Below are 19,194 nucleotides of genomic sequence, written 5' to 3'. Positions count from 1 at the left end.
TTTATTTATTTTTATTTTTTAAAATCCAATGCTACGTGTACTGTGTTAACCTAACTGAGACTTGTTATAGCACTTATATATCATTGCTCTTTTTGTTGTTTTTGATTGCTTCCACTGTCCTCCTCTGTAAGTCGCTTTGGATAAAAGCGTCTGCTAAATGAATAAATGTAATGTAAATGTAAATGTAAATATATATATATATATATATATATATATATATATATATATATAATTATTATATATAATATCTATTATTTTTAACTCTTCTTTCTTATTTTATTTTGTTTCGAATATTAACAAATTATGTATTCAGGTTTTGTTCACTTATTTTAATTGTTTATTATTTTGAGATTAGATTAAATTTAGTATTTAAAATATACAGTATTTTATAAATAGATACTTCCTATTTTTTTCCCTTTTCTTTTATTTTACGTTACATTATAATTATTTCACATGTTATGACCCTTTAATTCACTGTAACATTTTTCAAATGTTATTTTTAAAATTACTTTAAATGTAGTTTAATTTAATTATTTTAATATCAAATTTTATTATACATTAAATGTTAGTAAATGTTAGTTTTCTAGTGAAAAATAGCTATATTTTGAACCATCACTGCTATGCAAAAACAAAGGTTTTGGTCATACTGTCAACCTCTAGTGCTCAGTGTTTTTTTCCCCCCTTTTTTTTTTTTTTTTTTTTATTTACATTTTTATATCCAGTCTCTGTGGATCTAACTTGCGGGTTGTTTTGCTGTGTGATGTTCAGGCAGCTTGTTTTTGGATATTTAGACAGCGAGAAAGGCAGGAGAGTGTGCCGCCAGAAACATTTTCTGAGTGAATAAGTGCACAGTTCAGGGTACCATTGCGTAGCATGGAAAAATATTAGCAGAGGATAAGAAGTTGACAATAAATCCTCCTCCATTAGGTTTTCGTGGCCAGCCCGGGGTATTAGATCACATTCAATGGGCCTCTTAGGTGACAAAAAGCATTTTTTAAAGCTGAAAAAGTGGTGGGCAGACCTAATCCATCTAGCGACTGCTGGAACCACACAAGAAACTGCTGTAGACATGAGGATGGCAGTGTCTATAATCAAGTATTCATGAATTTTTTGTGGTCTTTTGTTGTGCTTTGATTGTAGGAATTATACTGGTGCTGCTGTAGGGATTAAAGCTTCTCAACAGCACACAACGCCTCAAACACTCCGAGAGGAGAGCTAATGTAATGGAAATCTGTAGGTTGGAGTCAGAATAGGTGATCATTACTAAAGATACAATTAACACCTGAAGCAAATCAGTGAGTCATCGCAGGTAGCATGTGGTGATGCTACAGCAAAGTTTTATTATACGTGAAAAAATAAAACATGTTGGCTCATTTGTTGCTGGTAGAGAGTGTGTACATTATAGAATGATTTAAAGGGATGGTTCAACCAAAAATTAACATTCTGACATGTTTTACTCACTTTCATGTGGTTTGTTTTTTATTCTGATGAACACAAAAGATGATATTTTATAAAAAGTTACCATTGACTTCCAGAGTATGATAAAAATATGTATGAAAAAAATGTTTGCAACAGCTTTAGGGTAAATAATGTAAATAGAGTAAATAATGATTTTTAATTTTTAAATTTTTGGGTGAACCCTTGTAATATGGTTGACTTTTTACATTTTTGGAATAAATACGTATTCCTTTTGAATATGCAATGTATTTTAAAATATACATATTAGAATGTTTTCTGGAAGATCATGTGAAATAAATATTAAAAATGTTAAAAATGTTTAAGCTTTTTTTTATAAATATTTTAATATTAAAAATATTAAAGTACAAATGTTATTTTAAAATGTAATAATATATCACAATATTACCGTTTTTACTGTATTTATGATCAAATAAATGCAGGCTTGGTGAGCATAAGAGTCTTCTTGCAAAAATCATTAATAAATCGTTTCAACTTCAAATGCTTTTTCATGTTTTTGTGGAAACAGTGATACATTTTTTTTATTTTAGTGACTATTTTGATTGAAAAAAGTTCAAAAGAGCATTTATTTAATATAATAGAAATCTTTAGTCAAATAAATGTCTTTACTGTAACTTTTGATCAATTTAACGAGTCCTTGCTGGATAAAAGTATTAATTTCATGCAAACAAATAAATAAATCTTACCCCAAATCAACCCTAAAGTTTTGAACTGTAGGATATAATAAATAAATTATTTGCTATTAGAGCAGCATTTGTCTGACACAAAAACAAACTGTTTTGAAACCGATATGTGAACACAAGTTACTAAAATGTAATTAAACTCCAGTTCCTATTCACTTTAACGGTCAATTATGGCTACAGTTTTCTTCAGGAATGCACTTTTTGTGGTGTGTAGAAAAAATTTCCTAATATGGACGTGTGAGAGAGTAAATGTTGACTTCTTAAAAAAATTACAAAATAATTTTAGGTGTACTGTTCCTTTAAATTAATCCCTTTCAACACTAAAAACGAATTATTTAGCGGTTATTTATTTTTGCTTCTAGACTTTAGATTTAAGAATCATTTATTGAATAGACCTGAACATCTCTCTTTAGAGTTTGAGAAGAACAGAGTCATTTGAACTATTATTAAACAATTTGTTTTTGTACTCTTCCCAGATGTTAATGTCATATGGTTTTCTTTCTGGCAGTGTCTGAATGGCATGTAAGTAATAATTTAGACTCACTCGACTGTTTTAGGTTTCAAAATGAGAAAAAAGCTCTTCAAATGACTGAAATGGTAAATTATAATGCTGTTCACAGCCTGCAGCCAACCTGGCTGCAAACAATCTCACCATCATTCCCATTAACTCCCAGACCCCTCAGGATCTTACCATGCTGTATCTGCATCCTTTACCCAACACTAATTGCAAATATCCTATATCAGTCAACCCGAAAAATAAAGTTTGACTATTGCCGCTCCACTCCAAATTTCTGTGTGTGCCCGGGGGGCGACTTATGCTAATGCCATCGCTAAATCGACAGCATTGCCTTTGAGAGCACAAATCCTGTTTGCTTCTTCATGCTGACAGAATCTGAGTGAGATGTGCTTGTCCTCGAGGCCTTTGGCTCATTATAATCCACTTAAACAAATTCACTCATTTGGGGTATCAGAATTAGTATGAGTGACGCTATCTTCAGTAATTAAAGCATTGTATCATCTTTTTTTGAGTACGAGGTTATCTGCAACAGCGCCGTTTGATGTCGAAATCACATTTCAGGTGAATAGATATCTCTTTCTGTGGCAGCATGTTGATAATGGCCATAGAGATTTAATTTAACAAATAATAACAGAAAAACTTCAGGCAATTGCATCACAATGAAATTAACTCCCGTAATGTGAGATACGAAGCCACAAAAAGATTACTTTTGCATACTTAAACATTTACAAGCAGAAAACATACATTTTTGTACGTTTTTATTGATGCTAAAACGGACAATTAAGACGTATTTCAACATTTAAAATGTACAAATAGCTACATATTTTTAGCTAAAAGACGTAAAACATTTACGTATCTTTTATATCATTAAGATATTTGTATCAATGCATTTTTATCATTTTATCAATAAGTGATTTAGATTTTTAGATCCCTAAACCTACCTCCAAACCTTAACCTACCCATTTTATAGAGAATATAAAGGAAATAAAACACAACTGAGTGAAATATGTAGGAAAATAACCATTTTAATAACAATATAGCATTAAAAATATTTTTTATAGTCACTAATCCCACTCCTACCTCTTAAACCTAAACATATATATTTCTGTACGGTATAAGAAAAACATGAAAGGTGAATGCAATTAGAATAATTTATTTATTGCAAAAATGTACTTAAGTACTTAACTTTTTAATAATGTCAAATTAAAGTTTTACTTTAAAGTACATTTTAAATCAATGTTTTAATAATATTTTGTCATGGTTTAAAGTTGTGTTTACTAACATACTAACGCACATGTAAATTATTTGATTATCATTTTAACTGTAGCGTTATTCTTTATAACACTTAATATATTTTAACTGTGTTAAATTACAACCACAAATGTGAAATTATGAATATATTTAAATGCATAATATACAAGTTTTAGAATGCTTCTCAATATATAGGTTTCTTTAACTATATTTAAAAACAAAATTTGTAGAAATTACTTTTAAAGATGTATGGAAGTCCTACTTAAGTAGGTCAGAAAAAGCACAGCTAATTGCATTTTATCGAAATTATAGTAAATTCACAATTCAAGTATAGTATTTCAATAATAAGTGCTCTTTTTAAAGATATGTTGAAGTGTACTTCTGTTTCACAAGAGACAACTAATCATGTACCTAAACGTTTAACAATATTGATTTAATATTAAGTGAGAGAAGGTTAGAGAGATAATGTGCTTAATGCATGTAAATAGATTATAGAGTTAAGCTGACTGGGGACTCTCATTAATTGCATCCAGTAAGTGAGATATAAGTGATCTAATAATTGAAAACATCTTCTGTTGTTTTTAGGAGTGGATGGATAAATTAAAAGAGACGTGCTTTCAAAGACATGTGGTGGTGCTGCTGCTAATATAGAGAAATCATATCTCACATTTAATGGCAAAATTTTGCATTACTTCCAATTTGTATTAGTCATATAATGCAGGAAAGTCTAAAATATGATTGTGGAGTGGTGTAGTGGGATTTTGCAAGATAAAGAGAACGTGGTCAGCATAGAGGCAGATTTTGTGATTGATTTTGTAGTGGATGTTGGTGGCTGGGATTCCTATAATATTGTCATTTTGTCTTGCAGCAGCAGTGGGTTCAATGAAAAGTGGACCTCATTGCTTGGCTTTTTGCTGTAATTTGAATTTTGGTGGTGTTTGTGTAATAACTAACCTAGACACCCCAGGGTGAATGTACAGTTTGTTTTATTCATTTGCTGTACTACATTGACTTCAAGTGCTTTTTCTGCATCTAGTAGTGATGTTCTTTTGTGCAATGCTGAGTTTACATTTTGTAATTCTGACCATGTTGTTTTTACATCTTCATTTTTTAAATCCAATCCATGGCCCTCATTTATCAACAGCGTGTACGCAAAGATGTGTGCGTAAGGAGTGCGTTAGCACAGTTTCACGCAAAGTGTGTGATTTACCAACTTGTACTCATATGTTGGAATGTGTGTAAATATAAGGACAAAATATAAAACCTTTTCTACGCACTGTTGATAAAAAAAATACGTTTTCTCAGAATTGCGAGTTTATAGTCAGAAATCGCAAGAAAATTGCAATTGCAGTTCTGTAAACTTTTGTATCTTGCAAATTCAGATTTTTTTCTTGCAATTCTGACCGAATTGTGAGATAAAATGTCCAATTCTGAGGGGGAAATAGACTGATATGTTCATTTCCTAAAATAACTATTTTTTCTTAGTATGAAAAAGGACTAGGTTAAGTATGTAACCCCCGATCCCTGAAGGAGGGAACGGAGACGTTACGTCAGAAAGAGACTGACATGACCGACTGAAAGGGAACTCAATAATCTGAAGAATCCATTTAAACAATCTTTTGCAGAACAAATAGTTTCCATGGAAGTTAAAGGTTGATCATGGAACCATTGCGGCCACTATAGAATTTCTTTATATATACTATATATATATGTATACACAGAGCACAGAGGACATAGCACAGAGATAGTTTTCACAATGTCTTCTTAAGTGTTCCACATAAGCACAGCACATTCTCCTCATATCTCTTATAAAGCACTATAGCAGCCACTGACTTGAAATAGCCATACACCTGTCCTGCAACAGAAACAGGTGCTTCAGATCTTGAAGACATCTTATCTCTGAGGAAAGTCTGGTGTTATAACATTATCAACAGTGGGGAAACTGATTGTTCAGTCCGAAGTGTGTCTAGAAGTGTGTTACTTCTAGAAACACTTCGGATTGAACATTCAGTTCTCTGCCATCTCCTTGTTTCATCTTATCCTGCCTAAAGCGGGCTTTCACGTCCATGTACTTCAGATGTGTTCTACCTAAGCAAACAGCGTTTATCAGCTTGAAGGGCCGCGATATGTCTTCGAGAGGAACATTAGCGGATATATTTGTCTCCTCTCCAGAAACCACCGTTCTGTCACTTTCGGTCTCGCTGGTCTCAGTGCAGATGATTTAAAGATGGCTGCAATATGTCAACGGCGCCTTCAACGCTCATCCAGGCCAGAGTCCTTTGAAAGATTCAGGATGTGTACGGCAGGTGCACGCTCGGGGTGTGAGATGCAGGCACTAGCAAAAGCATGATTCCACACTTCGGCTGAGACAGCGGCCTCTGGAGAGCAGAGGTGTGAGGCTGAAAATGGCACACAAATGGCAGTTCTCACATGCTGCGTGTTTGAGCGCCGCACAAGCAGGCCGCCCGAGCCAGAGTGAGAATTGCATTGCGAACTCCAAAGAATCAGCAGAAATAGTTGGGGGTTTCTTGTGGATTCAGTCACAGTGGGAGTGTAATTTTAGAATGAAAGGCGGTGGGATGACAATGCATGCGAGAATGACCTCGCCTGTGCGATATCTGTGGCTTCGCTCGGTTGAGGCTTATCTAAATCCACTGCTTGGGCTTCTGTACAATGGCCTTCAGATAAGGTGTCATCATATCATTTTTAAACTCAGTATTAAGGAGCTAAAGTGAGTCAAATGTCATTGCATTCATACACTTGAAATATAGAACATCTCCTGATTTTGTGGTCTGTCCACCACAAAAATATGATTTTTTATTATTTAAAATTATATATATTTTTATATTTATTTTTTAACAAAGTTATGTAAATTAATTGAAGTCAACTGTGCATTATGCAAAGTGGGAGTGGCCACTGGCTTTTGCTTATGAATATATAATTACTTGTCCCAGGCAAGGAATAAGAGCTTAAAAGGGCTACACGTAGTTGTAGTTGGTAACGAATAGGATCATACTTGTGTTTTACACAAGTGTCATTTATGCTGTTTAAGATTAAATTAGGATTATTTATTTCATATCCATCATCATGATTTTCTTTATAACACAGCTGAATCTCTAATAATTAAATGTTCTGTATATTAAAGCATTCATTTCAAGCTCTACCAGCAAATTAATTAATTAAAGTCAAACAGAAAAAGAATAATAATCTGTGCATTATGCGAGAGTAAATTAAAGCACATTTATCACACATCTAACTATATCAGCATCTAAAAGAGAAGGAAATTCACATTTAATACTGATTTTTGTCCCTTAGCCATGTTGCTTTAAAATGTAAGTTATTATAATAAAACATGAAATATCAGAGATCAATTTTGGTTGAAGAAATGTCTGTAATCTGTAGTTGGATGTGCTCACTTTACTCCATATAATGAAGTTTGTGTATATCTAAAAACAAAAACAATTTTGTACTCACCTTGCATTCAAAATCCAAAAGCCATTTTTTGTTGTTGTTATTTTTTCTTTCTTTCCTGAATTAATTAATTCATTTTTTTGCTGTTATTTATTTTTTATTTTTTAATAGGCAAAGTAGAGAGAAGACAGGAAATGCTGGCTTTAGTCACAGTGAGATTATAATTTTTAAAACTTAAAAAGGAATTTGTGGGGAATGTTCATTAAAGTGTCATATAGTTTAATTGAATTATTTGTACAAAGTAGTTTGAGTGCATTTTGTGGACTGTTATGAAATGTGATCCAGCTAGCCTAAAAATACTACTAGATTGATAAAATGCAAAAATGGGGACAAAACATCACCAGTGTTGTTAATGGTAACTTAAACCAATACTAAACCAAAACTAAATGAAAATAATTTTCGTTAATTAAAATAAAAAACTAAGAAAAGTCTGTAATATAATGTTATGTGTATTTCATTGTATGGTAAGGTTAAAGGAAGTACACACAAAAAATACTGCTAATTTTCTGCCAGTACATTATCTGTCTGGATTTTTATTTCTTACTGTAATGTTGAAATTAAATTGTACAAATGTAAGGTGCTTTATCAACTAACAGAAATAAGTGTAAGTTGAAGAAATAACACCACTACAACTGAAACTGAAAAAAAAACTAATATTAAAAACAAACAAGCAAACAAAATAAAAAAAAATACAATAACATAACGAACTTACTAAAACTTAAGCTAAAATTAAAAATGAACAGAAATATAAAAATAAAAGCTACTACTAAATGTTAAAAAATACTGAAATAATACTGAACATAATGCACATCCTCTTTATTTTGTTGCTAAAAAGTGTCCTGTATTTGTTGAGAAGTGAAAAATAGAGAAAGAAATATGAAATTTAAACATTTAACAAAATAAGAGCTCGCAAATCACAACATCCCAGGAAGCCAGCAATGCCCCATGAGCTAACTGCTGTGACTGTGACCTGTTATTAATGCTTTTAATGCAGATCACGCATAGGCCTAATAGATCAGTTCAGTCATCATAATGTCGTCTTCCCATGGCCAGACCGGAGGACGAGGATGATGACATCTGTCTGTCAAACAAATATCTCTGACATTTGCACAGCTTCCTCTAGGTGCCCCTGATCAAACAGCGGTAGCCGTGCATGAAGCCAACCTGAGAGACATCAGGGTTGCTAAATAAATATCACCTCAGTAGACAAAACCTCCCATCGTGGCACGGCATTAAGACCATGAACCTGATGCATATTTACATACAGCTTATCAGCCAGATCTGATCTAATTTAATTAAATCCTGTTAAAAATGAAGCAGTAATACCTCCCGCAGGTCAATAAAAGAAGTATGCTAACAAGATGCTAACAGAAACACAGTATGATTTTAAAGCACACAGTGGTTTCAACATGTGGGTTTGATGTGTAACAACGTATAATTTATGTTATAGAACAAATTGGGAAAGTTTCTACAGGTAATGTTGACCACAGACTTTATTTTTCCCTCAGGAACTTCCTGAGGGAACTGCTAATGCTAATGCTAATTCTCTTCTCTTTGAGCTGAGCTACTTTGTTGGCAACTTGTAGCTCTGCACTGTTATAAATGTCCATTGAGGATGGCAAATGCATAATTATGGCATTTGTGCACTTGTGTATCTGTCGAAAAAGGCTAAGGAGGGAAAGTGAGAGTGAGTGATTAAGCGCAAGCATCTCTCATCTATCAGCAGCGAGGGCTTTTCTCGATTTGACAGCTCCATTATGGAAGCAAACAAAGATGACTGTGTGCTTTGTTTCATAAAGATTAAAAAGATAACTACAGGTAAACAAAATGCTTTAATTTTCAAGCATGTGTGGCTTAAAAATTGCACATCATAAAATTTTCTTGGTGGTAGATTGCAAATAATTCAAAGAGCCATGAACCGATCGGTGTGTTTTTGTAGCTTCCCACACTCCAAGCTACTTATATCTCATAATAATTAGTAATAGTGAAGCTAGAGTTAGTAAAATCTAATAAATTATAAGTACTAGATGAAAAACTTACATGTAAAAAACAATAAACTGAAATAAAATGTTTAAAATTAAGTACTAAAATTAAAAACAAAAAAAGCTAATAAAATAAAAGTTACTAAAATGAAAATGAAAACTTGGCAAACTAAAGGTTAATTCAGTATATTAATAAACAGGCCTTAAATTGGAATACTGAAATGGCTAAAATTAAATCTGAAAAAAAAGAGAACTCTAAATGACAAAAGCACACAATGAAATTACTAAAACTAAAATCTGAAAATATATAAATAAAATCTATTTCAAAATATTAATAAATAATATATAAATAATACTAAAATAACACTATATTAGATATTATATTTTCAATCATCAATATTTGATCTATTGTATAAAAACAATAAGGATCTCAAGAGGAGTGCAGTAGTTGAGTTATGGAAGTAAAGTTTCCGAACCTCTTTTTTATTATTATTATTTTTATTAATAAAATATAAGTAAATTTAGTTTGATTCAGTGTTATATATATATATATATATATATATATATATATATATATATATATATATATATATATATATATATATATATATATATATAACTAAAACTATTTGTATAAAAATGTTTTCTAATTCTGTTCATTAAATAGTATCTAAACATTCAGCAACAGATTTTGATCATACTATACAATATATCAAATTTTAATTAACACTTTACTTAAAGCCTTTATGTATAATGCATTATAAAAGTAGTTTTAGTGCATTAATTATGCCTTTTAATCTCATGAATAATTATAACCACATTAAAAAAATAATAATAACACTTTCAATTCATTGTTACACTAAGCATTTTACATTATGATATAATCATTTACGGCAAGATAATAATGTATTACAATGCATATTATGAAAAATATAATGCGTTACACCCATAGATATCATATATAAACGCTAGATGTCTCATGCGCGCTGCTGGCCAATGGAGGTCGACGTCAGCACATTGGCGGCCATCATGCCACAGGCAGCACGCTCACTCGTTTAATGGTGCATGTACATTTAAATAACCATAACTTGCTCAATTTTCAACCGATTTTCAAACGGTTTGGTTTATTATAAATGTCAGAGATGTAGCTATGACACTGCATACATACACTGCATACATATGAATAATTATAACTTACATGTTAATAATGTTTGTAAGAAACCAAACCGTTTGTAAATCCGTCCAGATTTCAGCGAGATAAGAGGATTTGTGTGCGTGCTGATCATTCACTTTACATTAAGCCTGCCTGTGACAAGATGGCCGAACGGTGATGCCGGAAGTGACTGCGCCATAAGACATCTAGCGTTGATATATGATATCTATGGTTACACCCTTTAATTACCCTTTATAATGCATTATACATAAAGACTTTACATAAAATGTTGTCAAATGTTATACTTATAATAAATGCCTATGTCAATAGTTTAATATGATACAGTTGTTCAGTAAAATGCATTATTGTTTATGGGACTATAGTTCATGGTCTTGTACTTTGGACCAACTTTCAAGTACATTTAGATTTAAAAAATGTTGTAACATAATTGTGATTAATCTCAGATTATCAGATTACTGGCTGATTTGGTTCAAGGCTTTAATGAAGAATATTTGAAATCCTGATAGTTAAAATGAATAGTGAAAAAACTTATGAATAGTGAATAATGAACAGTGAAAGTACTATAACCAAGGTCAATGAGAAAGTAGGCGATCGCTGTTGGAACAAAACAACTAATAACTCTTTTCCTGTTGCAGGTATCTCTAAGACTGAGAGGAATGTCTGTATGTAGTCTATTCAATTAGAGCAGCAGTGCACTTTGTAGGTAATAAGGAGTGCAAAACACATGCTACATCCCTTGAGAAATCTAGAAAATCCCAAAGACTTTCTTCCGCTATCTCACGCTCATCTCTCAGACACAAGACGCCTGAGATGTCTGGAGATGACAGTAGCGCTCATGTCCCTCATACTCATTGCAGGCCTGGAAAAGCAAAAGCACAGACAGTAAAATGATCCTGCCATCTGCACAGCCGTCAGTTGTAGGTGATGCTGCAATCATGTGTTGCAATTGCTTCAAATCATCTTTGCGTTCTTGAACTTCTGAAACTTTCTCATAAATGTAGTACAGATAAGTCAGATATTGAAGACGCTTTAGGTTTTCCTTCCTTTATATCACATTGTTAAAAAAAAATAAAAAATACAATTAAATATAGGCTATATTATAATATGTATTGTGTATAAATCTAAAATTCAAGAGTGTAAGTGTGTGTGTGTGTAAAATAAAATATAAAATAATTAAATTTCACAGTTCCTGCATCAAACTTTTTTTTTTGAAGCAAGAGTAATCCAAAGAGTTATGGGTTCTTAACTCCATATAATTTACAATGGAAATTGCTCACTATTATGCACCTCTAAATTGCATTGTATAAAGAAATATTATTGCAGTGCTGATGAAGGTTAATGTGTTTCTCCCCATCAGCAATATTATATTATTTTATGGAAAATATGGCGTTTGATTTCCCTTATGGCCACTCTCAAAAGTCTTAGGTTTCAGTCTCCTGTGCATCTCTTTTGTGGCTCTGTAATATTATATTAAACTGGAAACATGAGCGTGAAATTAAGTTCTACAGACATCATTTCTGAGTCCAACCTTTGCTGTGCACCAAAATTCAAAACACTGTAGGCTGAAGTCTGAAAGGAAGCATCAGAAGAGACAGAGAGACACTGTCTTTCTAGAGCTCCTTAAAGTTTCTGTCATTCGCTTGAGCTGCTGAATGAAATGTTCCCAAGCAAACCTTCAGGGCAGAGTTTAAACAGTTTTAAAGAGGCTGCCTCGTTTTAAAAGTTACTCCATGCACCATCCATCTGGCCTTTCTCAGACGAACAGAAAACATAGGAAACTCATGTGCGCACTGTAATCGTTTGAGACAAAGATGGCATTTAAGCTTCAAATTTGCATGTGAAAGCATGTCATTACATGAGAAATGTTGTGAAACCATACAAAAAGCACATATGAATTAATCTGACATCTTTCGACAGCGTTCGTCACCACATTCAGACCCTCTGTTTGTGAATGAACAAAAACGGGTTTACAGTCATGCACGTACAATGGATCTCTATGAGGAAAGACTTTCTAAGCAGAAATGTGAAGCTTGTGTTTTTTTGACTGCCCTTACATGAATTATGAAGTTAAAAGCCTGTTTTATTTTATTTTATTTTATTTTATTTTATTTTATTTTATTTTATTTTATTTTATTTTATTTTATTTTAAGAAGTGCTGTTGAAGAGAGAGATTTATAATTCATTCATTATTCAATAATAATTTATGATAATATTTTATGTATATATTTTGTATTTAAATTATATTATTTCTTTTATTTTATTTGAGGACGTATACTGAGAAGTAAATTCAATATTCATTATTATTAATACATTTTATTTTATTTATATTTTATTATTTCATTTTATTTTAGATATATCACTATTATTTCATATATCTGGCTTTAATAACATTTTTACAAACTAAAATTGCTCTTTGCAAGTGGGTCGCAAAAGAAGATTTCTTGATTTTTCCCTTACAGTGAAAGCCAATGGGGACCAATATTATATCGATTTAACCTGAAATGGTGTTTAACCTACAGCAGTAAGGAATATCACACAATTTTGTGATTTAACACCACAATAATCACGAGACAAAAGGTTTATTTTTAAGGTGTGAAGTCTAGTGTTGGCATTCGTGCTGCACGTTCAATACAACACTCCCCAGAAATAACACACACACATCTGTTTCACAGACATGTTCGCCCATGTCAACACATCTATGACACTTGTATTTACAAGCCTGCGATCCGGGGTTGTGGGTGAAAAAGCGCAGGCACCCGATTCACCAGCCGGTGAGTGGCATTTATATTGTGGGCCGGTTCTCTCCTGCGCCACTGCTGCGGTGAATGCTGACGAGTGCAGCCTCTGGGGCTCCGGCTGACAGCCTGGCCTTTTGGCTGAGGAGAAATCAATCACACCGTCAATCGCCACCAGAAGCCATTACCCAGCTTGCCTGCTGGCAGGTTTCACCTCCATTCTTTGTACCATAACACGTACTTATTTGTCTTCGTTACCTGGTCTTGTTTCACCTTTATCGTCACTTCACGGGCTGGTAGTCATTCACATCAATAGCTTTGGGCTAAAGCGGTTTTGGAGGTTTCAAATGTATTGCTCCACCTTTGCTTGCTTTAATTGGTTCTGCATTTTCCTCTTTGCTTTAGGCTGAATTTAATGATTAACTCTCGTGGAAGAGTCAATATTAGCTTCTTTTGGGGGCTGAAACATTTTAGTTGTTTTTTTTCCCCACTGGCGTTTAAAGGAATAGTTTACTTAGAAATTAACATTTGCTGAAAATGTACTCCTCGTTAGGCCATCCAAGAGATGAGTTTGTTTCCTCATGAAAGCAGATTTTGAGAAACTTGGCATTATTTCACTTGCTCACCAATGGATCAGCTGCAGTGAATGGGTGCCGTCAGAACGAGAGTCAAAACAGCTGATAAAAACATCATAATAATCTACAAGTAATCCACATCTCTTCAGTCCCTCAATGAACATCTTTAGAAGCAAAAACTGTGTTTGCACGAAACAAATTCAAAAGGTGTTTTACTTCAAACCATAGTTTCTCGCCAAATAACATGCCCATAATCCATAATAACTCTTCCTCCAGTGAAAACAATCCATCCTCTGTTGTTTTCTTGCATCAAAATCCAACAGCATGTTTGTTTAAAGCTGTTTTGGATTGTTTCCGCTGGTAGGCATTAATTAATATGTGCATATTTCTCTCCTGATTCAGGCGAGACAAGTTTTTCACTGGAGAAAGCAAATATTATGGATAGAGGACTCATATTTTATCTCAAAGTAATGGTTTAAAGTTAAAACGCTTAAATGATGTATTTGTTAAGCTCAAACATGCAGCTTTTCACTTCAATACTTGTTTATGGATGGACTGGAGTAATGTAGATTATTTATTCTGATAATGTTTTTATCATCTGTTTGGACTCTCATTCTGACGGCACCCATTCACTGCAGAGGATCCATTGGTTTTTGTTTTGATGAAGAAACAAACTCTACATCTTGGATGGCCTGAAGGTAAATAAATTGTCGGCTAATAACATTTTTTTGGATGAACTATTCCTTATATTTTCGGCTCTGGACTAGAAAATGTGATCTTTAAAATCTGTCCTGCGTTTGTTCTTTCTCTGCTTTAACAGATCCCTCAGATCAGCTATGCATCCACAGCGCCGGAGCTGAGTGATAACACCCGGTACGACTTTTTCTCCCGGGTTGTGCCGCCCGACTCCTACCAGGCCCAGGCCATGCTGGACATCGTGACCGCCATGGGCTGGAACTACGTCTCTACGCTGGCGTCTGAGGGGAATTATGGGGAGAGCGGTGTGGAGGCTTTCGTTCAGATCTCACGAGAAAGCGGTAAGCTTCCAGTGAACATTCTGAAATGTGTTTCTGTACAAGGGCTCCAGATTATCTTCTGATGTACGTCTCGCTTCACTGATCGCAACTGATTGACTGACTGAATTGAATTTCTTACCAAAAGTACGACATAGCTTTATGTTCAAGGGATATATTCTACACTTTGGCAGCATTTTATTTTATTCCATTCTATTCCATTTTATTTTATTTTTGTTTGTGTTTTTAAAGATTTGTTTTGTTTAATAATCAGTAATCATTCGTTCATTCATTTTTTTATTAAAAAATGAAAGAAAAAAACACTCCTTCATTTTTTTTTTCTTACATTTTAATTTTTAAAGGTAGGGCTGTGCAATAAATCAAATGCGATTTTCATGCACATCTCATCAGTAAAGACGCTCCTGTAATTAGAAGTATATCACCAGCACATGTGTTTCCAGGAGGTTCCCCGATAAAAATTGCTTCCCGGGGATAAAATATAAGTTTTTTGGCAGGGTTGCCTTGGTAAAATTCGCATTTTAGGGGCTTCGACCCGCGGACATGAAAAACAACCATAGACTTGGCAACACTGGTTGGCATTTACTACACCGAGCCGTAATTCACTGACAATCTACACAAAAAACGATTTTGTGTTAGTTGTCGGTAGACTATGGCTCTGTGTAGTAACTGCCGCTCCACCTGAACCAGTGTTGCCAAGTCTGCGGTTGTTTTTCATGTCCGTAGTTTGAAGCATCCCCAATACCAATAACGTGATATTTTGCCCCTAAAATGCGAATTTTACCAAGTCAACCCTTCCAAAAAAACGTATTTTTAATCCCGGGAAGCAATTTTTATCGGGGAACCTCCTGGAAACACGCTTGGGCTAGTTTTGGACTAGTTTTGAAAAGCAACTGGGCAGGATTGTTGTGAAAACCTGGCAACCCTGATCTGAACGCACGTTCTGGAGAAATACTTATAATTACAGGAACGTCTTTACTGATGAGATGTGCATGAAAATTGCATTCGATTTTTCGCACAGCCCTAGTTCAGGGATAGAAAATTTTTATAAGCAGCTTAAATATTCGATTTCTACATGTGGGCGGTAATTAAATGCTCCTTTTTACTGATTGGTCAGCTGAAAATCTAATCATGCCATCATCAGTTCGTCCCTAGTTTTCATGCAGCAGAATAATAGTCCTCTGCTGTTGCAGTTGTACAGATTCTTAGTACAAACTTTCATGTTTTTTTCATTAAACAAGCAGACTAATGAATGGCTCGACTCAACTCATTCTGGGGCAGAGTCTAGACAGGGCTTTATTCTGTGTAGATATAAATTGTTTTCTTTGCATCAGCTGGGCATGGGAAGGTATGATATAACAGCTGTACCCTGCTCACCCAGTCTGTTTGTTTAATTAAGTAATACATATTTAAAACACTAAGACAAAAAGAAAAGAATAATAAATTGGCTTGAGTATATACAGGCCTGTAACATTCACGCAAGAACTGTCATCCTGACTGACAACTGGAGAACAACAGATATTAAATAGCCTAGTCTTAGAGTTTTATAATTGATTATAACTGATATCTCAGAAGGATATGGATTGCAATGCAAGATTTTCATAAAATGTAACAACTTGCCTTTGTGATTTGTTTTCTTGTTTTTTGTTTTGTTTTTTCTATTCCTGAACAAAAAACGAAAGTTTCAGCTAAATTCTCTTAAAATTATTTTTTTTATATACAGCTTTTTAATGTGTCCTGTTTTGTGTTTAGTTATTTAGTTTTATATAAAAAAAGGTTTCATTTAAGTTTCAAGTTTTATTTCATATTATTTAATGGTTTGTTTTGTTTAATTTATTTGTTTCATGTTAATGTTTTTTTTTTTTTTGCTTTTTGTTTAATGTTTTGTTGTTTTATTTTTTTATTCATGTTTTTTGTTTCATGTTTTGTGTATTTTTTTTAAATTGTTTTTTATTGTTTTGTTTCATGTCATGTAATGTTTATTTTTTGTTGTTGTTGTTGCTTTTTGTTTAATGTTTTGTTTTTCCCTGAAGTCTCCTTATAATGTTAGATAATTTTCTCGTGTTGTTACTTATGAATTTATGGGTTGAAATTAGGGATGTAAAACTAAAGGAATAACACAGCCATTATCAATCAAAAAATGTGTTCCAGTAAAAAAATAAAATAAAAAAAAATAACAAGATACAGGTCTGGACTTATATGAAGATGAATAAATAATGACACTGTTTTCATTTTGGATGAACTACTCCTTTAAACAGGCTGTATATACTACTGTACCTTTCAGATTTATATACATAAATTAACTCTGTTTCAGCATAAATCACATTGTTATTAATCAGGAATAGCCAAGTTGCTAAGCAAATCGCTATTAATATGTAAATTTGATGTCAACATTTTGCCGTTTATAAATAACCTGTTTTGTATGTAATATATGTAGAGTAAATGATCTGGTTGGACTGGGTTGGGAGTTGCATTGAGAATAGTAACAAATGCCTACATAGTCCATAAAAATCTTACTGCAAATAAGCAAGATTTTTCCCCATATATGTCTTTTTTTATGCACTTTGATGCAAAAAAGGATCTTAAAAATGACACATTACACATTAGTGATTTATGGTACAAAGCTTCTTCTGGGTTTGCTGACCAGCATTGCTATACACAAAACATCAGTGAGACTGAATTACATGCTTTGACAGAGATGGAAGGGAAATTGCCATCTCAACAGAAGAAAGGTCTAGTAACATGAAAAAAATAAATAAAATAGGCTATATTGTAAGGACACGTCTGAAAACCTCAACCCCCACGATCCATTCTGTCAAAACTGAGCCATCAAAGTCAAGCTGAGCTTATGTTTTGTTGTCCATTATTCAGCGATTTTATACAGAAATGAATAGTCAAGGAAATAGGAAGGTCAGGATGTAGAAGTAGATACAAAAAGTGTTCAATTGTGACCTCAAAGAACTCGCCATTTCGGAACTAAAAATCGGTATTCACACTCACAGCGCTTTGGATTTCTCTGCTTATTGCTGTTAACCCATAATTCACTTCATTTTACATCACATAGGTCGAACAGTAATGGCTCAAATTCCCATTTTCCCTCCCGCACAAGCCTGCAATAATATAGAGCATTACCGTTAGCACACGTCCAGTGGAAACTACAATTACAGAGAAGCTTATCAATAAAGAGAGTAGAGGGAAAAGAATGTGCCTTGATATAGAGACATAATTACAGCCATAGGTTCAGTAATGGACTCGCCGCACTGTCCCAGAAGAACATCATAACCAACCACATCATGGTCACCTCGTGCTGCTTGATTGATTTATTATTTCAGTGTGTCTTGCTCATGTAGACATGGACATGCCACGTTAATTATGTTGTAATTATGGAAATACAATTAAAGGAAGAGACACATGTGAGCGATTAACATCGTTCCTCCAGGCTTATCAAGTGTGTTTATCCCCCTGTGTGTGTGTGTGTGTGTGTGTGCGTGTGCTCAGCTGTCTGAATGTTGTCTAGGTGATCATGCATTTTCCTTTTATTGAATATTAGGGCTTTTATTTATTTAATTAAATAAATCCATTCATTTGTTTTATATAGAGTTTATGCTAATGAATAATTTTTTATGCTTTAAGATATTTTCTGCTAAGGGGTGTAACGGTTCACAAAATTCACGGTTCGGTTCGATACAATACACTGGTGTCACGGTTCGGTTCGGTACGTTTTAGATACAGCAAAAAGAAAAAATTAGCAGATAAATTTCCTTGATTTTTATAAAAATGTTTTATTTATTAAAACTAACAAAGTATGTTTTTTTTTTTTACATTGAACAATGATGGAGCTATTCTTTACCCATCTTCTATGGTGTTTTCTTAGCAGCATACTGTATAAAACAAAAACAGATCCTTATAAAAAAAAATGAAAATGTTATATTAGTTATGAACAAATACAAAGATGTAACTTTTTATATGGAACTCTATAACTCTTTATATTAAGTGTGTTTTTACTCAATTGGTTCTCTATAGGGCTTATGTTTTTTGGAACAAAGCAGGAATTACGGTCTTTCTGAAATGAGCTCGTGAAGGAATATTGTAACGGGGCTCAATTACATTAAGCATGTTCTTAAACCTACGTTTTCCACTACAGCACAGTTATTCATTGCGCGGCTCGCGAGCCGCATGCGGCTCTTCAAGCTATAACTGGCGGCTCACATAGTAGCTTACAGTATCACACTGCCACTTGCCTTCAGAGCATGTGAGGCGGGAGCGAGCGGGAAGCGAGCGGGCGGATCTTGGACAGAG

The 19,194-nt window shown here is 33.5% G+C and overlaps 1 protein-coding gene across 1 annotated transcript in view; it reads left to right on the top strand.

The window, feature by feature from the left end:
• grm8b (glutamate receptor, metabotropic 8b) overlaps window positions 1-19,194 on the top strand; it is a 147,017-nt gene that overhangs the window by 29,770 nt on the left and 98,053 nt on the right. The window contains exon 3 of the mRNA XM_059536319.1: window positions 14,685-14,901. Within this exon, the coding sequence (XP_059392302.1) occupies window positions 14,685-14,901 (217 nt within the window). The remainder of the gene's footprint in view (window positions 1-14,684; window positions 14,902-19,194) is intronic.

The sequence above is a fragment of the Carassius carassius genome, chromosome 43 (genome assembly GCF_963082965.1).
Source record: "Carassius carassius chromosome 43, fCarCar2.1, whole genome shotgun sequence".
NCBI classification, from domain to species: Eukaryota; Metazoa; Chordata; class Actinopteri; order Cypriniformes; family Cyprinidae; genus Carassius; species Carassius carassius.
The sequence above is the reverse complement of the archived record's forward strand: the minus strand, read 5'-3'. Positions and strand labels throughout refer to the sequence as shown.